This window comes from Pyrus communis, chromosome 11 (genome assembly GCF_963583255.1).
Source record: "Pyrus communis chromosome 11, drPyrComm1.1, whole genome shotgun sequence".
Taxonomy (NCBI): Eukaryota; Viridiplantae; Streptophyta; class Magnoliopsida; order Rosales; family Rosaceae; genus Pyrus; species Pyrus communis.
Genome location: NC_084813.1, coordinates 16,951,206 through 16,976,812, shown reverse-complemented (window position 1 = coordinate 16,976,812; position 25,607 = coordinate 16,951,206). Strand labels below are relative to the sequence as shown.

At 36.2% G+C, this 25,607-nt stretch overlaps 2 protein-coding genes across 2 annotated transcripts; both read left to right on the top strand.

Moving 5' to 3' along the window:
• The first annotated feature begins 188 nt into the window (after nucleotides 1-188).
• LOC137708029 (tobamovirus multiplication protein 1) lies at nucleotides 189-6,008 on the top strand. Its single transcript, XM_068446990.1, has 13 exons — nucleotides 189-552; nucleotides 1,135-1,185; nucleotides 1,618-1,651; nucleotides 2,348-2,434; nucleotides 2,546-2,597; nucleotides 3,155-3,329; nucleotides 3,484-3,579; nucleotides 4,146-4,206; nucleotides 4,357-4,421; nucleotides 4,621-4,695; nucleotides 4,799-4,874; nucleotides 4,998-5,164; nucleotides 5,337-6,008. The coding sequence occupies exons 1-13, from the start codon at nucleotides 433-435 to the stop codon at nucleotides 5,358-5,360; spliced, it is 1,083 nt and encodes a 360-aa protein (XP_068303091.1). The 5' UTR covers nucleotides 189-432; the 3' UTR covers nucleotides 5,361-6,008.
• A 1,955-nt stretch (nucleotides 6,009-7,963) lies between these two features.
• Nucleotides 7,964-24,809, top strand: LOC137749560 (callose synthase 7-like). Its single transcript, XM_068489672.1, has 42 exons — nucleotides 7,964-8,256; nucleotides 9,056-9,156; nucleotides 9,546-9,658; nucleotides 9,752-9,839; nucleotides 9,925-10,035; nucleotides 10,151-10,312; nucleotides 11,017-11,106; nucleotides 11,233-11,324; nucleotides 11,463-11,586; nucleotides 12,715-12,849; nucleotides 12,948-13,024; nucleotides 13,104-13,170; nucleotides 13,493-13,615; nucleotides 14,563-14,680; nucleotides 14,797-15,128; nucleotides 15,255-15,307; nucleotides 15,492-15,552; nucleotides 16,867-16,948; nucleotides 17,042-17,091; nucleotides 17,205-17,291; nucleotides 17,411-17,521; nucleotides 17,740-17,858; nucleotides 17,940-18,021; nucleotides 18,103-18,266; nucleotides 18,369-18,492; nucleotides 18,607-18,710; nucleotides 18,822-18,942; nucleotides 19,028-19,179; nucleotides 19,374-19,483; nucleotides 19,574-19,693; nucleotides 19,779-19,847; nucleotides 19,953-20,142; nucleotides 20,236-20,347; nucleotides 21,290-21,412; nucleotides 21,519-21,637; nucleotides 21,742-21,825; nucleotides 22,020-22,132; nucleotides 22,209-22,438; nucleotides 22,868-23,665; nucleotides 23,768-23,818; nucleotides 23,975-24,160; nucleotides 24,309-24,809. The coding sequence occupies exons 1-42, from the start codon at nucleotides 8,043-8,045 to the stop codon at nucleotides 24,597-24,599; spliced, it is 5,853 nt and encodes a 1,950-aa protein (XP_068345773.1). The 5' UTR covers nucleotides 7,964-8,042; the 3' UTR covers nucleotides 24,600-24,809.
• Nucleotides 24,810-25,607: the final 798 nt, after the last annotated feature.

The following is a 25,607-nucleotide window of genomic DNA, read 5'->3' as shown; positions in this document are numbered from 1 at the left end:
TCACGTTTGAATTGCGGACACATTTTTTTGGGTATCCGAAGTTTGATCCTATGATATTAAGTATCTTTCCCAAAAATAAACTTTGTAGATGGAATATTCCTAGACTTCTCAAATCTCTCATGAATTCTTACAATTGTACATTTATTAAAAAACAAAACAAAACAAAATGACTGAGGGAGGTTGGGTGGAAAGAGTCCCACAACAAAATAAACAAGAGAAACACAAGGCTGAATTTTGTTTGGTATGCAAAGCCAAATTTCATTATTTTGTCGTTCTTGTCGACCGTACAATCGACGATCCTCTATATAGAACCTGATTTGCCCACCCCTCTATGGTTCTCAGATTAGATTGACAGGCAGAAACTGAGAGAGAGAAAGAGAGAGAGAGAGAGAGAGACAGAGAGAGTGCTTTCTTGAAAAGCAGAAGCAGAAGATGGTGTTCTTCTTGGAGCTACCAGTGGAAAAAGGTGATTGCTTTCCGTCGGACTTGCTTATCTTCAATAGAGCTCTGGCCATCTTCAATGGCGTTCTTGCTGCGGTTGCGTTTTCTCAGGTCTGTTTCGAAAACCCTTTTCTTTGTTATCTGTATTGTTTGTGTTTTCAAGCTCTGTTGAGAATTTCATCACATGGGTTTTGTCTATTTTGTGGATTTTTCCTTGACTGAATCTTGACGCATGTTAAGCGTGAGAAGTGATAATGCATGTTTGTTCCCTGAATCTTGATTTGGATTAAAGAGTTATTTGTGTTTTTGTTGTGCTTGGTTGGGGAGAAAGTGGAGGAAATTTTGGAATTGTTACGATTGGTATTGGATTTGATGTTATAAATTTCCCAATTTCGCACCTTTAGTTTCACCATTTGAAATTCTATGGTGGATTAGGCACCTTTGATAAATGTGCATTGCCGCCCTTTTGCCGAGTTACAAGTTTTAGTCTCCTCATTTTTATCTCCAGTTATAGTTGCCAAGAGCTGATTACACATGTATAAGAACCTTTTGTTAGTGCAATTAAGTAGATACTGGTATCTTTTGTTAGTATTTCGAGTTTGTTCATTGAGTATTTCAGAAGTACTACTCTTGTTTGATTACTTTTTTTTTTAATTCGTAAGTTGGGAATCACCTTGCATTTTGTTTCTCCAGCTGATCAGAATTCATATGCGCAATCAACAGAGTGGATGGACACGCCAAAAAGTAAGGGCTTCATCTCTTACTCCTAATGTTTACCTTTTTAATTGACTTTAAGAAAAATTTAATGTGATGAGTTGTTCTATTAGCAATTGAAGGCATAAAAAGTGTGTTGTCGTCTGATGTTTTATATCCTACCATATATTGTAGGAATGTTATGAGCACTTTTGTTCAGGATGTGGTTTTGAAAATTGGGTTTTGCACCTTCACGTCAAATATCAATTGGAAATTCTATGGAATCCCCCTCCCACTCCCCTCAGTTTTACCATTTGCATATGATCTGTTCACCTTGTTTCTATGTTATTTAATGTGAAAAATGGTTTATTATTCTTAAATGTTCTATAATATATATATAATATATATATTATATATGTTTTAGTTTTGTGTACTTTTACTCTTTACCGGGACCATTTGACTGAAATGATTACGAATATGCAGGTACTCCACCTCTTGATTGGTTCTTCTAACTTGGGTAAGGCTGATGGTTTATGGTTCAGAGCATCATTCTTCCATTAAATTTGAACAATGGTTCTGAATCAAAGATGGGCTCAACTGGGTCGTGGATTGTAAAAATACGTCTGTCTTGCAGAGGCTAAAATACCTTCTTTTTTTTCCATACTATCAACTCTTCAGTTTTCAGTCTAAGCTTTATCAAGTTTTTATTTTCGAATTAATAAATGTAGGGATGCTGTGCCCAGTGGGCATATTAGGTAAAATTTCAGTCTTCAAGTAGAGGATTTTATACTAATCATGTGACTGAATGGGTACAGTACTAAGCAGAACTAACAATGTGCATTCAAATCGAGCGTGAAGTGGGTGTACAAGGGATTTCCCATTGTATCAGATTGGTTCTCTCTTGTATTTACATTGATAAATAGAAACATGCCTTTTATGGTATAAATTGGTGTAACCACAATAGTACATGAATATTGACTTAGAGACATATAGTTATATCTTTTATTCTCATCAGATTCTTTGGTTCTGTTTTAAGTTTTCCGCAGTTTTGTTCGAACACTTCAACTCATCAAAACAGTTTCTATTTCAAAACCTTTTGCTTTTTTCCTCTCTATCAACTCTACAACACTCTTCATAGTATAAAATCCCAAAGTAGATACTGTGGCCATATCACGTCCATCAAGTAATATCTTCACATGTCTTGTTTTGGCAGGTTACTTCATATACTTTACATTTACGCTGGTTGTAACGTGTAAGCAGTGGCGTTGCTGGTCTAATGTCTGTGGATTTATTCTGATGGGTATGCTTTTAACTTAGTTGTAATGATTGACAAGCAGCTTCATATGTTTGTTTCTAAAGTTTCTTTATAGTTAGTCACTGGTGATTTAATGATGAAAAATTATTGCTACAGCCTACCCGAAAGTTCTGTTTCTCGCAGCCTTTCTTTCACTCCTATCCTTTTGGTAAGTTTTCTTATTCTAGATTAGGCTTTCTCATGTTGTAATTTTAGAGATGGTCTGGTCGATTGAAAAGCATGACAACTTATCTTACCTTTGATCTGTTAAACTTGTTAAGGTTATCTTTATTGTGTCCAATAGGAATATCTATAGAAATTTACCCTCCCGTATTCTGCTAATTCAATTCCTTCTATATCAAATGTTTGTGATTTTTTTTTATCTCTGTGTCCATATTTGATATTTGGCACTTACTAGATTTCCGTTAAGAAATATCCAGTTTTTCTATTTTAATGCAAATTTCATCTACAACCAATGTCAGCTCTGTATACTTTTACTTTTGGATCTTGACAATTCCTTGACTTATATATTTTGTATTTAACCTCACACGTAAAATGGCTTTTTGTGTCAATTACTCAAATATCAATTTCATTTTGAAGCATGTCACAACATGGTTTATCTTTTATATGTTTGATTACAATCTCTAAAGCTTGTAAAATAAAAATCTATAGTCACAATGTAATTTATAAGGTATACAAATGCTGTTATGGACAATGACTTTGTAGGTTCGACCTTTGCCATCAGGCAAATGATGAAGAGGATGAAGATGATGAAGAGGACAACATCATGGAGCAGACCTTGTTAGAAAATTCAAAGAATTCATCAAGCACAGATGGTCATTGGGTTTGTTGTTCATTCCAAAGCATTCATGTTGGAAGTCACCAAAAGTTTGTGATTGCGGTATGAGGGATATAATTGTTTTGTTATTAACTTTTTATTTGTCGTGTATAAGTGATGAAACTTCTGCTGAAATATTTTTATCTTGAAACTTCTGCTGGAATATTTTTTTCTCTCGTTCTTCTTGTCAACTAATTTCAGCTGTTTCTCCCGCTAGGTTGTTGTGTTTGTCCTTATTCTGATGATGTCATTTGCTGTGGTAATCTGGATTGGTGCGGGTAAGAACCCCATTGATTCTTCAGCAGTTGCTCAGGTACGGACCACAGTCATTTCTATTCTATATTTATGAGTAACAGATGAGCTCATGTCTTAACAGTCTTTCAGAAATTTTATGGCATGATAACTTATTCTGGGCCATAACATGTATCAGGAAATTAGGTTCTAAAAAATTAGAATAAAATAGTGTTTAGTCATATCTGGCATTTTGATTCATACAAAAGAGAATTTGGAAGTGCAGCTGGCATTAGTATTTCCTTATTAAGGTCTGGGTTGATAGCAGTTTTTATAGGAAATTGCATAGTCTCGTCTACTTGATCTTTTGATTTAGTACAAGTGAAATAAGTGTCTTTGCATCCCCATATTTGTGTATCGAAGATCAGTCCTTACCTATGGTTGCTTGATCTCTGATATGTGTGAGACACCACCACTTTGTGTATGCTTATTAGTTTATACTTATTGGAATTCTAAGTATTAGTTTTTCGTTTCAATTTTTGGAACATTTTGAGTGAACCATATATTCTTACTATGGTGTGTCGTTATGTATCTATTTGTTTGAATATGGAAAAGTATTATTGGCCAATAACGACAACCATTGTACAGGTATATGAAGACTTTCTCAGTTTTGCCATTCTTTCACTAGGGGGAGCATTAGGTTTCTATGGTGAGCACATGCAACTTTTTTTTTTATGCATCAATTTAGTTTGGAAGGTCACTAAATTTTTTAAGCGTTAAAAGTGCTATATTGGCTTTATAACCGAATTCTTTGATGTGCTGTCTGAAATTTAATTTGCTGTTCTTTCTATATTTCCAGGCATTCTGCTATCTCGTAAGTTAAGGAAAGTACGGTCTGAGAAAGCTTCTTCCGAAATGTGGAAGGTATTAAATGGATTGAAACTTCCTTTTCTTCTATTGCCTTTGATGAAAATGATTCATATTCTTCAAAGTGCACTGACCATTTTTCCTTTGAACATTAAATACTTTGTGTGGCATGCTTAAAAATGTCGTGCAATAATTTTTGCCTAAATTGGCACAATTCCTGTTTGTAATTTTGTAAGTTTTGAAATTTCGCAAACAGGTTGCGAGCTTGGCGGTTACTTCTGTTGTATGCTTTACGTCAAGTGCATTGGTTGCTCTTCTTACACATATTCCTGTAAGTGGGTCATTGGCTAGAGACCTTACTACTCTTTGTGCAGTTCATTTTATTAGTTTACCGTACATAATTTCTTGGTTACTCACTTTAAGATATTTTCCAGCTATATTGTCAGCGGAGTCTGAAAATTACATATGGCGGAAAAGCACTTGTTTTTCTGATTCTGTACTACTTTATAGGTAATGCTGTGTTCCCTTCTGAGTATTTCTTTCGAATTCACCCATCTTGAATGTGGAAGATACTACATTTGTTCATCAGATAATAATTATCATTAGTTTTTTCCCACTCCTTGTTTTTGTTAGGATCTTTGGTGCCCTCGGCTTTTGTATTGTGGATTGTGAGAGAATTGCCAGCCCCGATAACTAATCGCCAAAGGGAGCAGTCAAGAACAATTACGTTTGTCAGCTATGGTGCAGTGGGGCCACAGCGTCCTCATCAGTGGGCTACAGTAACAAGTTCAAATAATCAGGTCTTTTAGCTACTCTGCTATTCTTCTGAAATGTTATTATTTATATGTCTTCTTTTCCGACTTTGACCTTTGTTCCATCAAACTGTGATTGCGTTCATATATTTCTGTTTTGTGTAAAATTATATCGTTTAAAGAGGAAGACGTTAAATGGCTCTCCCCGTTTGCATTGCAGGCATCACGAGCAAGTCCCGTATAAGAAAAACTTGTGGATTCGGAACTTCCTTTGGTCACTGACAACAAAATGCTGGAAATGCGGACTCGCACACGTGCAAATGATTTGAGACCTACAGATTGCAGTGAAACACAAACAAGCAGGAGGATGACCGGTACAAGCATTTATACTACAGATCATGGATGGCTGCGGCTGCTGCCACCGCTCTTTAGCATTTGGTTAATGCACAGAGTTAAACTGCAGGAATGCTACCAGAGGATGCACTTTTGCCAAAGGGATGCTTCCGTCATGTTAAATAATCCTCCTGTGATTCCTTTTGTAAACACCCCATTTACATGTAGATGTAGATGCCTCCCAACTGGATGTTCGTGACGATGTTACGGCGAAAAGAGTATGGATTCTTGGTAGTAACTTGGTACAGAAACCAGAAGAAAAAAAACATAAGAATGCAGAGTTCGTTGCAATGGATTTTAATGGCTCTCTCCCTGGGGCATCGGCGTTGTGATTCTTCGTTTGTATTGAGAAAAGGTAACTCCTTTCGTTGATGAGTGCATAATTCTCTAGTTAAAACTGGTTCTAAAACAAATTAATCCCGCGATTTACATGTTAAATTTGTAATGTCTTGAGCTGTAAGCATCTCCTTTAGAGCATGTCCAACGGACCTTCAAAATTAAGAGCCAAACGACTCCATTTTCTTCGGGCCGCCGCGGTTGAATTTCCAACGGTAAAAAATATTTAATAAACTTTTGATGTGTCACATGGCACAATCTGGTGCATTTGATTTGGAAATCAACGATCAAGATTAATCCAACGTTAAAAAGTCCAATACCCAGCCATCTTTCATTTCCCACATTACAACTCAATATTTATTTTTACTACATTCTCCTCTATTGATTTCTATTTCCTAAATGGTTTTGTCACCACAAAAAGTGAGTGAGAAGGCAAATGGGAGATTGGGGAAGAAGTTGTTTTGCTTATGTGCTTGTTGCTTTCATAAAAGAAACTTACGAAGTTCACATTTATTTATAAAAAAATCAATATATTTTTGTAAATAATAATCGCTATTGTCCTCGTCCTTGCCCTTTCCATTTCCAAACAAGTAGAGCTGCACAAAGACAACCACTGTTCAAGATGAACAATAAGGACAATTCAAATGCCCTGTTCTTATCCTTCTAAAACGGACGAACTTGCTCTTATTACTTTTATAGCCACGTAGGTAACGACTTTTATGAATCAATGTTCCTTTAGTTTGAATGACCTTTTGGTGGGACACCTAACTAAAACGCCATAATTGGTTCAATTCTTGTAGAGGACACTTCAATGGTAAAAGCTCATCCAATCCTATGTATCCATTCAAAGTTCATGACATATTCCTAGTTTTGCTTAAAAGAAGAAAAGGAGAAGCATTAACAAACATTTAATCAACCCAAACATACTTTTTATCTTAACTTGCTTGTTAACAACCAAAATCATATCAAAAATTTATGCATCAAATAACAATCCATTAACAAAATCAAAATTTTATATTGGTACTATGATTAGTAAAAGAATTTACACAAAGCTATTCATGCAACGTGATAATAATATAATGTTACCGGTAAAAGATTGAAATTTGTTTCAAAAAAAAAAAAATTGCATTTAATTTTTAACATAACCATCATTAGTTGCTTGGCACATGGACTTCAACTAACACAATAGCATAATATGAATCATAATCTCGACATACCATAAGTCTACAAACACAAACAACAACTATCATTTTTATATTGTTTGTATTTATTATTCGCCTATTTTCACTGTTCTAAAAATCCTTGCTAGGCAGCTGGTCATCCCCTGTTAGTCCCTAAACGTTTGAAAATTAAGAAAGTGCGTCTAAACCCACTTAGGTGTCTGCCTAGCCCACTCAAACTTGCATAGGCACCCACCTAAGTCGCGACTCCAACTTAAAACAGAAAATCGATTACTTTCATTTTGTATTTTAATTTTTCAATAAAATGTAAGAGACTTGTTGGATACTTGGATGAACACTCATCATATGTTTATTCCCATGTTTTCAATATATTCTAATACCTTATAATTTATATGTCATTTTATTTTTTAATTTATATATTTCAATATAATTATGTATATCTGTCTAATTCGTCTAAGCGTTAGGCTTCAATCTGCAACTCGACTAGCACGTAACTTCTTTTAGAACTTTCAACGTAAGTAAACATGTTCGAATCATATTTTCCACGTGTTACCCTCCTGGCTTTAGGGGTCCCCACCTTCTTTCTTCTTTACGGAGTCGCAGTTCCCGCCCTGTTAGCTTCCAGTACTAAGCAAACTCAGCTGATTTTAAAAAAGCACCCTCTCCCAAAAGCAGAAATACAAACACCCAGAAAAAAGGAAAAGCACTTCCGCGCTGCTGATTACAGATTTGTTTGTCACAAGTCTCCAATTCCAAAAGCAAAAGCACTTCAAAAAGCTTCTGAAAACAAACAAAACCCAACTCTCCCATCACCAATACCTTTCTTGCTTCGAGAGCAAAACCCCACTTTGCTTTCCTTTTCCCCACCCCCCTCCCAAAGTATCTCTCTCTCTCTCTCTCTCTCTCTCTCTCTAAATACCTAGAAATATGACATCTTTCCTTAATTCACAATCCACATTGAAATCAGTGAGAGCTGGAACCGAGAGGAGGCTGAGGATTGGCGGTGCTTTTCGGATATGGCGAGCTCCAGCGGGACGAAGACCGACTACCCGGGGGGGCTTCCGCGGTCGTTTTCGAGGGGAATGACGAGAATGTCCACTAAGGTTTTGGACATGCCGCCCGAGGACGAGGCGTCGGACATTAATGTGCCCCCGGGACTTCCCTCAATTGCTCCGATTTTTCGAGTCGCCAATGAGATTGAGGAGGACAACCCTAGGGTTGCTTATCTCTGTATGTTATTGTTGCCCTCACTGTTAATTTGTCATGTTAGTTTGCAATTCATACTGTTTGGAACCAAGTGAGAAACAAAAGTTTGAATTTTTCTTGCATGAATTCATTTGTATGCATAGTTTGGAAGAGAATGTTAAATTATTAAATTCAGTGTTCATTATTTCCTCGATTATCCTTGTCGGTATACCAGGCTAGTTTGATGAAGGGAGAATGAAAGGGGAGGTGTGGTTGGTATATGGAAGAGAAATCAAAGCCCTGTGTGGAAAATCAAGAATGTTAGCCACCGAATACTTCTGATGGGGCATAGTACAACTTAGTCGAACTAGGAAACTTGCATTTCAATTGGATCTAGCTATATTCTGGTGATAAAGTGGCACTACATTCCATATAGCTAGAACTTATTAGCGTGGAAATATTACATGCCTCTTGTTGGCACTTCTCTGTTTTTCTACTCTTTCTTTGTCCTTCAATGAATGTTTTTCTCACTCATGGTGCTGTTTTTGTTGCAAATTAGCATTAATGATGAGTTTTATTGTCTGCAACGGAGTATTGTTATACTGTTTCTAGACTATGGTACATTAGCGTACATGAAAACAACCAAGAGAGAAAATATGGCAGAAAATCTTAATAAGACTTTTGTTTCCCATTAATAAGTTTTTTAATCTCTATTTCCAATGCGGATAGAATCTTAATGTTCTTTGTGTCAAGTGTTCCTGCTTAGCTTGGTAAGTGAGCTTCATTGTTGTTTGTAGTGGCGGAATATATTAGTCTGTTAGGTTGATATTTTCTGTGCTTTCAGGCCGCTTCCATGGATTTGAGAAGGCACACGGGATGGATCCAACATCAAGTGGACGTGGTGTTCGACAGTTTAAGACGCTTCTTTTGCACAGACTTGAAAAGGTAGACCATTAAATTGTTAATGGTGTCTTGTATTTTTTATTTCTTTTTTCCCGAAGATTAGCCCGATCTTAGCACTGCATTTATATTTCTCATTGGTGTGTGTATAGTTCACCTGTGATTTCATCTGCACGTTAATGTGGCAATATTTATTTTATTTCTTCTTCTCCTCCTCTATCCTTTGTCATCCACGATTAGAAGTTTCTAACTCAAGACCCACTGCACTTAGAGCTCTGATTCCATTGTGGAGTGTAGACAACAATTGGACCCCCAAAACTTTAAGCTGTTAGGAAATAAGGCAACAATTCATATCAGGCTCCATTTTAAAATAGTCTTTAAGGCTAATCCTAATTCAATGTCATGACTAATATTTATATTTCTGTTCGTTGCAGGAAGAAACAGAGACAAAACGTCAGCTTGGTAGATCTGATCCACAAGAAATTCTGAAGTATTACCACCAATTCTATGAGAAAAATATCAAAGAAGGAGAGTACACAAAGACACCGTAAGGCTTGTCTTTGAATTTTTGATATGCTGGCTTTCTTTGCTAATTGAATTATTCATTGTTTCTTATATATTTGGATGCTAACTCTTGAAGGGAAGAGATGGCTAAGAATTGTCAGATTGCAACAGTACTGTATGATGTGCTCCAGACAGTGGTACCTCAAGCCCAAATAGATAAACAGGTTTGATTTTTATGATTGGGGGATGCTCAAGTCCTTAACAGACAGTTTGACACAGAAGGTACTGAAAATAATTTTGTCGTTACAGACAACGAAGATGGCTGAAGATGTCAAGAAGAAAAGGGAGCAGTATGTCAACTATAACATTCTTCCGTTATATACTGTTGGTGTTAAACCAGCAATTATGGAACTTCCCGAGGTTGTACATGCGCAGTATATGTGATTTCCATTCCTCTCTGATTTAGTTTCATGAAATCTTATATTTTCTCTCTTGCTTACTGCTTTATCGTCTTATTTTCACCTGAAAATATTAGATCAAAGCAGCGCTTCGTGCTGTACAAAATGTGAATCGTCTTCCAATGCCAAGATTTCATGTACAACCCACGAACCCTGAAGACAAGTCAACAATGCCTGCAGAGAGGATTAAACCTGTCAATGATATACTTGATTGGCTTTCCTCTATCTTTGGGTTTCAGGTAACTTTTGCCCTAAATACCCATTTCTTTCATGGTATCTTGGTTTTTATATGTGCCATAGGTCCGAAATTATTTGTGTATGTAAAAAACTAGTTTTAAGACTCGCCTAGGCGGTTTTTGGGGAGGGGCTGTGAAGAAAACGCCTATGCCCAGCGGGGGTGGGCTAAAGACTAGCCTAAAAACCTAGGCTATTACCTTGGCGTTTGAACTTTTTTATTTAAAAAAAAAAAAAGCCCAAACCCAAAACCACGTCATTATGGGCAGGGTTTTTATAAAACTCATGCTAATTTTATTCTATTCGTTTATTATGACTTTATGATGTGAACTTGAAAAATAATAAAAATAGTCAAATTTGATTGCTTGGCATGCTTGCTTGATTGTTTTACAAAGGATAAATTTTATATGTATATATATTAAGTAGTATAATAATCTAAGGTACCGTGAGGCTATTGCCTTGTGCCTCGAGGCTATTGCCTAGGCAAGGCTATCCATGAAAGTATTAAACTTTATATGTATATTAAGTAGTATAATAACCTTAGGTACCGTGAGGCTATCGCCTGGCGCGTCGAGGCTATCCATGAAACGCCCTGGCCTCACTTTCGCCTTTTAAAACATTGATGCTAACCCTAAACCTATCCGATTGTATAGACTCACCGAGGCATGTTTAAGTTTCTTAATGGAAATTTCTTTTTTGTGGTTTGAAGAAAGGAAATGTGGCAAATCAGAGGGAACACTTACTCTTGCTACTTGCCAACATGGACGTAAGACATAGAAATCTTGAAAATTACACTGAGGTACATCTCTTTTCCTTTAAGATGCTTTGTGTTTATTCTTTGCTTTGAGTTATCCATGCTCCCATTTTTCTTGACTGTATTTTAATTTTTAAGCGATGATTAAAGATTAACAGAAGCTTATTGCAGTTGAATAGTTCCACTGTACAACGCTTGATGGACAAAGTTTTTAAAAATTATCGTTCCTGGTTTAACTATTTGCATTGTAAATCAAATCTTAGGTGAGCAATCTAAATACCATCCACGTTATAACTTGATGCCTTAATTCAAATTTTGAATTCATATAGAGTTGTCACCATTTCAGCACTACTAATTTTCATTTGGTGTCGCTGCCCCTCCTCCTCTCCCCAACTTTTAAGGTTCCCTGGAGATTTTGACAGACAACAATTGGAACTTATTTACATTGCGCTCTATCTTCTCATATGGGGTGAAGCTTCAAATATTCGATTCATGCCTGAATGCTTATGCTATATTTTCCACCAGGTATGTATGTTTTCTTTTCATATTAGCTCATCTAGATGAATGGTCTAGAGTTTCATGTCATAACATTTGTTCTTTTTATTTTTTTTATTTTTTTATTTATTTATGAAAATGTCCCATTTTTTATGAAAATAATTTTGAGAACGGCTAAATCTTTTAGTAGTTTCCATTATTTTCTTCGTTTCTTATTATAGCTAGCCTCCTGATGAATTTAAAACCAATTCCTCACCATTTATTAAAACAGTAGAAGAACAAAATGAAAGTCCAAAAGTACATACTAGTGACTTGTAAAGTAAAACATAAAAATCACAGCAGCAGTGTAAGTGGTTCCAGCTAAATTACGGGCACATTAAATTTCTAGGAGTGCTACAGCAGTCACTAATTTAAACTTGTTCTTCCATCCAATACTTCTCTTCTTTTTTTTTTTTTTTTTTTTTTTTTTTTTTTTTTTGAGAATGAGTTCAGAGATTATTCTCATATAGTGAGGGATGTGTTAGCAGTCGTAAAATGAATTTGGTTCAGCTTTAGTTACATGTAAATAGCCCTACTTGAGAGATCTTAGCTAGTTTTGCTAGATGGTGGATTCTTATCCACTTTTTTGTAATTCTTGTTATTGTTTTAATAAAATCTTATCGTTTCTTCTCATCAATACTTGTCATGAGTCATGAAAACCTGAAAACTGCTCACTCAATAACCACACAAATTTATATTATAAGATAGATTTATGTCTAAGTTCATACTGTGTAAGATATATTATAAAATATATTATTATACGTTAAAATTCTGAGTAATTTACTAATTTCTCATTAAATTTCATTTCCTCATTTGTGTCAATTTAATAACTATTCTTTGAATTTAAGTACTCCAAAAAATATCTTATCTATGAAAGTAGTTACGTTACTCATTCAATTTTTTTCACTCTTTATTTATTTTTCTGTTTGTTCTGCTGTGAAAGAAATAGTTATTTGGTAATTGATTCTACAGACTTCTTGTCTACGACATAAATATCATATTGTAAAATTGTAGAGAATCATGCTGGTCCTTAATACACAACTTTTTCATAAGTCTTCACTTTTATATGTCCTGAAACTTATAAGGTTTGACAACAACTTTTCTTCCTTAATTGTTAAGATGGCCGATGAGATGCATGGAATTTTATTTAGCAATGTTCATCCGGCTACCGGAGAAACATACCAAGCAGCAGCACGGGATGAAGAGTATTTTTTGAGGGATGTTGTAACTCCTATCTACCAAGTCTTGTACATGGTAAAAATTGTATTCTACTGCCTGTATTTCTCCACAAGAAGCATTTTCATTACAATTTTGTAATTCAAAACTTGAATTTTTTTTTTTTGGTTGCAAAGGAAGCAAAGAGAAACAAACATGGCACGGCAAGTCATTCAAGATGGAGAAATTATGATGATCTAAATGAATACTTCTGGTCAGTATCTTTGTTGGTAAATTTTGCTTTCTGTCCATTCAGATATAAAATAGCTGAAAGGCCTGTTTGTTCCTTCTAGGTCCGACAGATGTTTTAGGCTAGGGTGGCCAATGGATCCTAAAGCAGATTTTTTTAGGCAAGATGAGGTACTTATCTTTGTTGATGTTTTCTGTTTTTAACTTTGAGTGGGGGATGGTCAACTAACAACTTAGACATATTCGGAAACATTTTATTTAATATCTCATTCCAGTGTTTTGTTCAGAAGAAACACTACTTTTATTGCTACACACTGTTTACTAAAATTCCTCTTTTCTTATGGGTTGGACTTTTCTGCATGCTACATGTGCATGGAAACATGTCCTCAATGCACAATGTTCACGTACATAAACATAATTTGTGTCTGCATATGCATGGGATTTTTCCCTTTTTCTGAATAAATTTGTGTTCATCTGCATGCATGTTTGATAGAGGCCAAATCAAGCTGCTGGTGGGATGAGGAAACCTAAAACAAATTTTGTAGAAGTCCGAACATTTTGGCACCTCTACAGAAGTTTTGATCGAATGTGGATATTCTTGATATTGGCTTTCCAGGTAGTCTTGATTTATAATTGTATGTTTATAGTTTGAGTAGTGATTACAACCTCCCTTAGGGTTCTCAAATACACAATCATGAATTTACACTAAACTCCACGTTGTAAGTGTCTTTCAACAATGTTAAGGATCAGCTTTTTGGTTTGCTTTCCGATTTTCTGTATGACCTTACAAATAACGTACTCCCTTTTCTGCCCTCTTCAATCCATATCAATAAGATTCGAAAAACAAGCATACACTTCCTTTGCTTCTGCAGTAACCAATATCAGCTGCGTATGCTGTTATAATACTATGATGATGTCATTTCCATACCCACTTCAATTCAAATCAGGCCAGTGAATTCACGAACTAACTTAAATAATATGTCAGTTTGATGAGAGTTTGCTTTATTTAATTTTCAAAGCAATTTGGATAGTCATCTAAGGAAGTGGACTTAAAGTCAAAACCCTCCCTTTTCAAGCTTTTTTAAACAACAATATAGGAATACTATAGTCTATACTTAATAGAAAAAAATTTAAAAAATTCCTATCAATGCAAGTTTAAGTGGTGGTGATGGAATTTGAGAGCGATGGAAAAGTTAAGAGTTCGTATTCGTTCTATATCCTGTTTTATTTTGTGGCGGCCTGGGTAGGTGGTGGGGAAGTTACACGATTCAGAAATATCTTTGCTGCTAAGAGTATGTGTGGCATTTTTCTTTTTCAAATTCCTGCCTGCTTGGATAAGGATGTGTTGAGGGATTCTTTGTTATCATGAGACTAGACCTTTGGGGGAGCTTTTCCATTCGAATCAAAGTTGCTGCTCCTGAACAAAAGTGAGGTTGATACGTTTCCTAGATAATAAATGATGTGTTTTTAAGATGAAAGTTAAGGGAGGTTGGAGAATTTCTTTTTCTTTAATTCTATATAATTCTTGTAGAGGAATGTGCCTCACTATATTCTGATTTTCAGGCTATGCTTATTGTTGCATGGAGTCCTTCTGGTTCTCTGACTGCTTTCTTTGATGCGGATGTCTTCAGAAGCGTTTTAAGCATCTTCATCACTTATGCTTTCCTCAACTTGTTACAAGGTCGGTGTTCTTGGCAATTGTTCCATATATACCATTACATTCTTTTCTAATGGCATGCCATCAATTTACTGACTTTTCTGCTACACTTCCTTATATTGTGTATCTATGTTCTTCAGCCACTCTGGATATAATTCTTAGTTGGCATTGTTGGAAGAGCTTGAAATTCACTCAAATACTACGATACCTCTTGAAATTTGCTGTAGCTGGTGCATGGGCTGTGGTTCTGCCTATTGGTTATTCTAGTTCTGTGCAGAATCCTACAGGACTTTTGAAATTCTTCAGCAGTTGGGCTAGGGATTGGCGGAATCAATCATTTTATAATTATTCTGTTGCACTCTATCTGCTTCCTACTATATTGGCCGCCGTGCTATTTTTTCTTCCACCTTTACGGAGGCACATAGAGCGCTCAAATTGGAGGATTGTCACTCTTTTTATGTGGTGGGCTCAGGCAAGCATGTCTTAAACAAATTTCTTGTTGCCTTGTGGTTGTAGATATTTCTTTTCACTCTGTTCTTTTTGTTTGAGTTATGGCTATTTGAACGATTTTTTCGATGTGTTTCTGGCTATACTACAGCCAAAACTGTATATAGGAAGAGGGCTTCATGAGGACATCTTTTCACTGCTGAAGTAAGTAATCAGTATCTTCACTTCTATTATTTTTCTTCATTGTTTGAGAGTGGGGTGTTGAATGTGTTTGGGAAAAACTCTGAGGGGGTTGGCCATTTTGCTGCTTGTCTTTCCACTCATTAGTCATTACTATGTATATTTGGTGCCTTTGTGTTGATTTTAACAGAATTACCTTTCTATTCAGATATACACTTTTTTGGATCATGCTTCTAATCAGCAAGCTATCGTTCAGCTATTTTGTGGAGGTCGTTCTTCTTCAAATTCTTCTTCTTGATCTAACACCCTTTTTAACTTTCCATTTCTTATTCAAGTTCACATACATGCTAGCAAGACATTGGCATAGGCATGAAGGGTTCGGGTATTTGAATGATTTAAACACACCCACACAAGTACATCTGTTGTGTTGTGTGTGCACAAGCTCAGTTAGCTCATGAAATTAAAACTGAAGACCTATGAAATTTGAGATGCATAGCAGTTTGAGTAGGATTGTTAGAAGATGCGACTACGGGACAGAGGTCCAGGGCCGAAGGGGTAGAGGAAGACCTAGGAAAACTTTGGAAGAGACTCTAAGAAAAGACTTAAGAGTACTTAGATCTAACGGAGGACATGACACGGAACCGAGCGCAATGGCGTTCTAGGATTCATATAGCTGACCCCACTTAGTGGGAAAAGGCTTTCTTCTTGTTGTTGTTGTATAGCAGTCTGAGTAGGATTGTTGTTGTTGTAGCAGCCTGAGTCCACAAATAAGTCCGGGAGCTAATTCTATAAAGTTCCAATAACATGGAACAGAATTCCTTGACCACCACACATAGGCTCAACTTAAGACTGATAACCCTGGAATCTCAGATCGTATAACACCATGTATAGAATTATGGCCAGGATTACATATTTTATTAATCTTTCCCCAAATCAATTATAGCCTATAAGTCATTATTGAAGATTACCGCATAATCTACCATCTAAGAAGTTAGAAGAAAGTAATAGATTCGTTGAGAAAGGTATGGTGAAATGTTAAGTTACCTGACTTTTTTCTCATTGGCCAGTAGAAAAGATAATTCTGGAAAACCAGAAGCAACATATGTAAAGAACATCACATCATTTCTAGTCTTAGCCAGCAAGAGTTCTCAACTCCACTAGCCTGATCTTGTACTTTTGGACCTCGATTGTTTTATATTAATGTTGCTTGTTATTTTCTGCTACCTTTGTCTCCTAATGTATTCCACCTAGAGATGAACAACAACAATTTTCTTTTTAAACTAGGAAACTTTACCCTGTCAAATTGTGAAACATTAAGTGCTGATTTGTATGAATCGTAACTGTAACTGTATACATGGTAAATAGATGTCAAACTTCATTAACATCCTGTTGACAAGTTGATGCCCAAATACTGAATTCATGTATTCCTGGTCCTAGAACTAGGGAACAACTACTCACTTTCTTGGGGTGTGATCACTTAATTGTAGGACCATGTTTCAATTACTATAGAGCGTTTTTCCTTTGAGGATCCATTGAATTCATTTTTTTTATTACTAATTTGTATTTGAGTATTATGATAACAGATACTGCCACTTGTTGCACCAACAAAAATAATAATGGAGATGCCTATAAGTAATTATCAATGGCATGAGTTCTTTCCACATGGTAATATTTCAAAATTTGTTATACTGCTTTTACTTAAAACGTTTTTAACTATAGCCTGTGCTTACTAGTAATTCGCATTTGGAACTGCTGTAGTAACTCATAATATTGGCGTTGTCATTGCAATATGGGCTCCAATTGTCCTGGTAAGTGAGCCGCTGAAGAATTCTGCTTGAGTGAAAACTGTCATATGATAAAGTTTGCATTTCTTGTACATGCTTATGTAAATTAACACTTTTGAATGATAATTGGTGTATAGGTTTATTTTATGGATGCACAAATATGGTATGCAATATTTTCTACTGTCTTTGGTGGGATTCATGGAGCATTCAGCCATTTGGGTGAGGTCGGTGGCAAATTTGTTCTGTCTCTTTACATTTAACGTCTCTACATTTCTCAGGCTCTCAGCCAGTCTTCTTGTTTTTCTTCCCAATGATCCATTTATAACAATTTGTTCTCTCTCAGATACGGACCCTTGGGATGTTGAGGTCCAGATTTGACTCTGTGCCTTCTGCTTTCTGTAATCGTCTTATGCCGTCAGGCAATAAGGATGCAAAGGAGAAAAGACAATTGGTGGTACTAAATTAATCATTGTTTTAATATTGCTCTATAGCACATGGAATTTAAGTTGATTTTGCCCCTCATAATATATTTCATGCCATACATAAGTGATTTACACACCAAACACTGATGCGGGCACTTTGTTTGGTACTTCTTGTCAATTAAGCAAACGTGAGATGCAACCTTTTATCTTTCAGATTTTTAGCTAAAAGGTAAACACTTTGATGTGGCAGGATGAGGCACTCGAAATGTCGCAGGCTGAGGCACTCGAACGAAAGAACATTGATAATTTCGCTAATGTCTGGAATGAGTTCATAAATTCAATGCGATCGGAAGACCTTATCAGCAATAAGTTAACTTCTTCTTGCTCTCTATTTTACCTTGTAACACAGTTTTGGCGAGTTTCTGATTATATCTGTTCAAAATAAACCAGAGATAAAGATCTGCTGCTTGTTCCATATTCATCAGAAGATGTGAATGTTGTCCAGTGGCCTCCTTTCTTGCTTGCTAGTAAGGTATATATTTTACATGCCTTCATATGTTAATTTTATGTACAAATCCAATCTGTAACTCTTATTATTTTTTCACATGTGAAGATTCCAATAGCATTGGACATGGCAAAAGATTTTACGGGGAAGGCAGATGATGATTTATTTAGAAAGATCAAGAGTGATGATTATATGTACTCAGCAGTAATTGAATGCTATGAGACACTCAGGGATATTATATCTGGCCTTCTGGAAGAGGAAGAGGATCAGATGTAAGTCAGAAGCATATCAGTTTGAATGTCATGGATAACCAGAATCTGCTTGCACAATTTTATCCTCCGTATTATAAAAATATGTTTCATCTTATATAACAGGATTGTAAAGCACATATGCAACGAAGTAGACAGTAGTATACAGCAGCGGAGATTTTTGACTACTTTCCGCATGAGTGGGCTGCCATTTCTTAGCGAGAGGTTGGAGAAATTTCTAAAGCTCTTGGTAACATACTTCCTTCGATGCCTTCCTAAATTTTTTTTAGTAATGAACTGATAGGCTAGACAATGTGAACATTATACTTTTCCTTTCTGATTACTTAAGTTGATCTGTTGGCAGCAAGCTGAAGATGAGAATTTCGATAATTCCATGCGTCAGATAATCAATGTCCTTCAAGATATCATGGAGATTATCACGCAGGATGTTATGATCAACAGCCATGCGTGAGTACTAAGAAATAAGTGCATGCTGGTGACAGAACAAAAGCTGTCATAACCAAAAAAATGGGCCCTTCCGTCTCCTGTGCATTAATTGTTTTCTTCTTCTCTCTGTAGAATACCGGAGAAACCACATTCCAATGATGGTGAAAACGTCAAGAAGGAGCAAAGGTTTCAAAAGCTTAAGATTGACCTTAGACGTAATACATCTCAGAGGGAGAAGGCTTGGATAGACAAGGTAACTTTGGGAGACATTCTTTTGTTATTGGCATTAACTGAATACCTAAGATCTTTTGGTCTCGCCATCTTCTACATTAAATTAGGTAGTGAGACTTCATTTGCTTTTGACCGTCAAAGAGTCTGCCATCAATGTGCCTCAAAACTTGGAAGCTCGCAGGCGCATCACCTTTTTTGCGAACTCCTTATTCATGAACATGCCACGTGCTCCCAAAGTTCGCGACATGCTCTCATTTAGGTCAGTCATTATAAACACGTAGTTTGTCAATGGTGAAATTAGGCTGCTAAATGGAATAAGGAAAACAAAAAAGCCTCCTTATTGACATGTTTCTGATACTTTGTTAAAGTTGAAGGATCGATATGATTTTTCTTCCAACATTTGTCTGATAATTGCTAAAATAAGTTCAATTTTCTTCCTGATTTATGGTTCAGTGTTCTGACTCCTTATTACAAAGAAGATGTCCTCTATTCTGATGAGGAACTTACGAAAGAAAATGAGGATGGAATCTCAATTTTGTTCTACCTGCAGAAAATATATCCTGGTGCGTGTCAGTCTCATTTCTGCATTACCTTTTCATTTTTTGGAATTGACTTGAACTTACCCTTGCCAACCAACTATGATTGCCAACTAGATGAATGGACAAATTTTGGGGAACGGATAAATGATCCTAAGAACAAGTTTTCTGAGAACAACAAGTCAGAGTTAACCCGTCAGTGGGTATCTTACAGAGCACAGACACTTTCTAGAACAGGTCTGGATTAATGAGTGAATTGGTCTCTTGTACAATTATCATTTAATATATGAACTTATACATTTTATCTGTATTTTTCTGCTAGTGAGAGGGATGATGTACTATAGGCAGGCTCTAGAACTTCAGTGCGTCCTGGAAACAGAAGGAGATAGTGGTTAGTGGTCTCTGTGACAGATAATTTGTTTCAAGATCAACATTACCTGATTTTGGTTCCAAAATTTTGTAAAAGCTAGTAAAGTGGAAGATGGTTGTTTTGCAGCTTCTTTTGGAGGCTACCAAACCTCAACCTTAAGCGAAAATGACGAGCAGGCTGACCAGGCTCGTGCAAAAGCTCTGGCAGATTTGAAGTTTACTTATGTAGTTTCTTGTCAGGTCTATGGTGCTCAGAAAATCTCCAATGAATCTCGGGAAAAAAGTTATTACACTAATATCCTGAAGCTGATGCTAACGTGAGTCAATATTTCCATAGGATGATCAATGCGTAGATAACTTTGCTATTTAATTTGTTGATGGCATTGTTAAATCTGTAACTGTTTTTGTAGGTATTCATCTCTACGTATTGCTTACATAGATACAAGGGAGGAGCAAGTGAATGAAAAACCCAAAAAAACTTACTATTCTATTCTAGTCAAGGGTGGTGACAAATGGGATGAGGTATGGAGAAAACTGCTAGTTCTATACACACTGAACAATGCATGTGCCTTAAACAGAAAAATAAAGTGGCTGAAAAACTTGTTCTATAGGAGCTTTGGGATAAAATTCAGTTTCTATCAGTCATATGGGTTTCGGTTTCTAATGAGATCACTGGAACATCGCTTTCCTTTCTTTTTTTAGATTGGAGGGCAGCAATTTGCTATTCTGGATGTGTTTTTGTTTTAGGCTGTTGTTTGTTTTTGTTTGCTTGGTTTTACGGTAGTGGTGTTTGGGCTTGTATGCAAGACCACCCTCTCTGTTTTGCTTCTTTTATCCTAGTAAAATTGTCTCTTTATCAAAAAAGTACATTTTGTGCATAAACTGGAAGGAATAAACCGCAAATTAGTACTTTTTTCAAATTTAGCTATTCAGCTTTATTTCAAGGTGAATTGTTCGCCTTTGTTGAGTAATTATTTCTGGAATAGAAAATATTTATCGAATTATCTTCTTTTTTGTAACATATGAATATGTGCATGAATACTTTGGTATTTTTTTTTTATATTATGCACTGAAAATAATTACTAATTCAAATTTGTGGTTTTTATTTTGGAGATGAGGACAAGACCAAGAATAATAGCGTAAGAGAGGTTGTGGATTTTTCTTAATAAATAAAAAAGAAGAATAATGGAGGGTAAGAGTATCGGACTTAAAAAGGAAAAGAAAGAAACTTACTCTCATACAACATAGATGTATAATGTACATCAAGCAGTATTACTTTTGATTGATGCCAGTTTCGTTGTAGAGAAGCTTCATCTATAATCAAAGTGTCGATGAGTCCACACATATAATGGAGTAATTAGGAGCTGGTCCTTCCTGCCTGTATTGAGATTAGTGCACTCATATGAGCTGTATCGAATGTAGCCAACAATTGATAACTAATACTTCCTTTGCTTGCATTGCCAGGAAATATACCGCATCAAGCTCCCAGGTCCTCCTACAGATATTGGCGAAGGAAAACCTGAAAATCAAAATCATGCCATTATCTTTACTCGTGGCGAAGCCCTGCAGACAATAGACATGAATCAGGTAGCTCTCCATGTGTCTTTATGTAAAAATTATTTACAAGGTGGGCCACTTACTGAAAGAGGAAAAAGGTTGTTATATTGTGCTTTATTCATTTTTTTTTTTCCAGGATAATTACTTTGAAGAAGCTTTCAAGATGAGAAATGTATTGGAGGAATTCTTAAAGCATCGTCGTGGGCAACGAAAACCTACAATATTGGGTCTAAGGGAGCATATTTTCACTGGAAGGTCAGCCTTTTAATATATGTTCATAATTTATGGACCTTTATGGGTTGACTAGTTGAAATAGTAGTGTTATGCGCTCATTTTTCATTTTCCTTCTTTATGTACAGTGTTTCATCACTTGCATGGTTCATGTCGAATCAAGAGACCAGTTTTGTAACTATTGGCCAAAGAATTTTGGCAAATCCACTGAGGTAAGCCGTAAATTTTACATTTGACTGAGCTGCATTCTAATTTTGTTTTGCACTTTATTCCTGGGTTTGGGCGTGGTGAGAGGATTAATATCCTTCAATTCTAGCCACCAGAACTGTAATCCAATCCTCAATTGTTTGTTATTTATATACAATTACCATTCCAGTACCTATCTAATGTCATTCCAACTTGACAGGGTACGGTTCCATTATGGTCATCCCGATATATTTGACAGAATCTTCCACATAACAAGGGGTGGCATAAGCAAAGCGTCAAAAGTAATAAACTTAAGCGAGGATATATTTGCAGGTAATTTTCCATTCTTAACAAGATCATCCACTAACTTAGTATTATATCTGTTGACTAATTGTCTTGATGTCTTCAGGGTACAATTCAACTATGCGTGGGGGATTGATAACGCATCACGAGTATATCCAAGTAGGCAAGGGGCGTGATGTGGGAATGAACCAAATATCACTTTTTGAGGCTAAGGTTTCAAATGGAAATGGAGAACAGACACTTAGCCGTGATGTTTACCGGCTTGGGCGTCGGTTTGATTTCTACAGAATGCTTTCCTTTTACTTCACAACAGTTGGATTCTATTTTAGTAGTTTGGTATGCTAGCGAAAACTAATCTCCTTTGTCTATTGATTTACTTTGTTCCATTAGTATTTTATACTGAGTAGATTGCGTAGACAACACGTCGGATGTCAATGCAGTCTTTGCAATTCACCAAACCATCCTTTTTCTATAGGACTAGGTTGGCTGTGTTTGATTCATGTTTTAAGAGAAGATTTCCCAGATGATTAGATGTTACCAATACAATGTCCTTGACAGGTGCAGTAGTTACAGATGATAAAGCAGCCAGCTGTATTCACAATAAATTTATTGAATCTGAGAATTGTATCAATAGGAAGGGCATAATTAAAGTTTTGAGGATGCGTTTTGGTTGTCTTTGGCTTTGTGTATATGTGCGTAAATGGTTGTAGTATTTTACAATTGAAGTATGTATTGCAGCTTGACACAGAGGTTATATTGTTTCAGGTAACTGTGCTGACTGTATATGTGTTTTTGTATGGACGTATGTACCTGGTTATGAGTGGATTAGAGAATGAGATCCTGGAGAATCCAACCATACATGAGAACAAAGCCTTCGAAGAGGCTTTGGCTACCCAGTCTGTCTTTCAACTGGGCTTGTTGCTTGTGCTTCCAATGATCATGGAAATTGGCCTAGAGAAAGGGTTCCGCAGTGCCTTGGGTGATCTCATCATCATGCAGCTGCAGTTGGCCTCTGTTTTCTTCACATTCCAGCTAGGAACAAAAGCTCATTACTATGGAAGGACAATCTTACACGGAGGATCTAAATACCGAGCAACTGGCCGTGGTTTTGTTGTTTTCCATGCAAAGTTTTCCGAGAACTACAGACTTTACTCGCGCAGTCACTTTGTGAAAGGGTTGGAATTGCTTATTCTGCTGATTGTGTATGGAGTCTACGGGCAAGCGTATAGGAGTTCAAATCTTTATTTTTTCATCACTTTGTCCATGTGGTTTCTGGTTGCTTCCTGGTTGTTTGCTCCTTTCATATTCAATCCGTCCAGCTTTGACTGGCAGAAAACTGTAGATGATTGGACAGAATGGAAGAGGTGGATGGGAAATCGTGGTGGTATTGGGATAGCACCTGACAAAAGTTGGGAATCATGGTGGAATGAAGAACAGGAACACCTCAAATACACAGTTATCCGGGGAAGAATTCTTGAAATAATACTTGCGCTGCGGTTCCTTATTTACCAATATGGAATTGTTTACCACCTTGACATAGCCCATCACAGCAAGAGTTTACTGGTAATGTTCCATTATATTTGCCTAGTTGTTCTCCGGTTTGGCCTATAAATAGTTGTTTAGGCTTAAGGCCTATTTTTTACGACTTTTTCAATTTCTTTGCAGGTTTATGGACTTTCTTGGATAGTTATGGTAACTGTTCTTCTCGTTTTAAAGGTATGCAAATATAAATCACGAATAATTAATAAGCATGTATGACGCTAAATGTTTTGACTTGGTTTTGTCATGAACATGCTGTTTTATTCTCGGAGGATAGTATGTAGATATCTCTTAATCTGATCTGATGTTGCTTGTTTTGCGTGTTTCCATCAGATGGTTTCCATGGGTAGACGAAGATTTGGCACCGACTTTCAGCTCATGTTCAGGATTCTGAAAGCGCTTTTGTTTCTTGGTTTCATGTCAGTCATGACTGTCCTATTTGTTGTTTGTGGCCTTACTATTTCAGATCTGTTTGCTGCTATCCTTGCCTTCCTACCCACAGGCTGGGCCTTTCTTCTGGTACGTGAAATGTTCTCTGTTGTTTAAGCGTCCGAAAGTTTGTTTATTTCGACATACCAGTCTCAAAATTATGCTTAGAAAAAATGTCCTAAACTTTTCGTAATTGATTGTATCCACTAAACCACTGGGTTTGTTTCGTTGTTTCAAGATCGGGCAAGCATGCAGGCCAATGTTCAAAGGGCTAGGATTCTGGGAATCGATCATGGAGCTTGGAAGAGCATACGATTACGTAATGGGGCTAGTAATCTTCATGCCGATAGCGATTTTGTCATGGTTCCCGTTTGTATCAGAGTTCCAGACACGTTTGCTCTTCAACCAAGCATTCAGCAGAGGCCTGCAGATTTCCATGATTCTTGCAGGGAGGAAAGACAAGACGGAGGGGTCTCGGACAGAGAGACCAGACAAGCCTTCAGCATCTCAAGTTCATACCCGCAATTAGAATATCATTAGCTGCTACCTTATGATGTTAATTGAAAATTTTGAATGTTCACTGGAATTGGTAGATGCTTCTGAGGACGATATACGGCCTCGTTTTGTGTCTAGGATTGGAATGTTGACTTTCTAAATAATGCTGCCTTATTCATTCAAATTCAATCGTGTATGCCAAATGAGGTTTTAAGTTCTTGAATTTGAAATCCTTTGCCTATGACTTATTAGATCTCCTACCAGTTTGATTATAATTTAGGGTTTTTATCACAAATGGTTCCTGAAATTAACCTTCACCATCAAGATGACCTTTAAAATTGAAAATTAATCAATGTGGTCTTTTCATCATAATTCTGTTAAAAATTTTGTTTAAGTACTGATGTGGTACATAAATAGGCTCTACAAAATTTACGAGTTTTTTTTCACAAACGGTCCGTAAAATTGATCTACACTATTAAGATGGTCTTTGAAAATGAAAAATACTCATAATCATTTACCTGCAGATGGGTAATTGAGCTTAACAATATTATGTTATTCAGTACTACGGTCTGGTGGTATCTCTTCATCTGAAAATGTGAGGTCTTATGTTCGAATCTCGTGAATGGCAAATTCAATATCAAATTAGATTGCCCATTGCGTGGTTTAGCCGAAAGTGCAAAAATATCGATGTACTAAAAAAAAAAAAAAAAAAAAAAACTCTTCTACAAATTGTATTAAGACAAACTAGATGCGTTGGCTATTCCCTGGGTCGAAATTGTGCGTGTTCAAGTTTACCTGTTTATTTTCATATAATCGTGTCAACTCACCAGTTGATTAATATATTAATACAATAACTCATAAAATAAAATACTGTCATTTTATTATTATTAACCTCTTATCGTCTCTTTTTTATTGCTTAATTTTACTTTTTTTATTATTAAAATATAATGGCCATCACTAACCACACTAGGTAGGTTTTTTTTTTTAATTTTTTTTTTCGACCCTTATATATAAATAATATTAGGTAAACAATATTAATCGT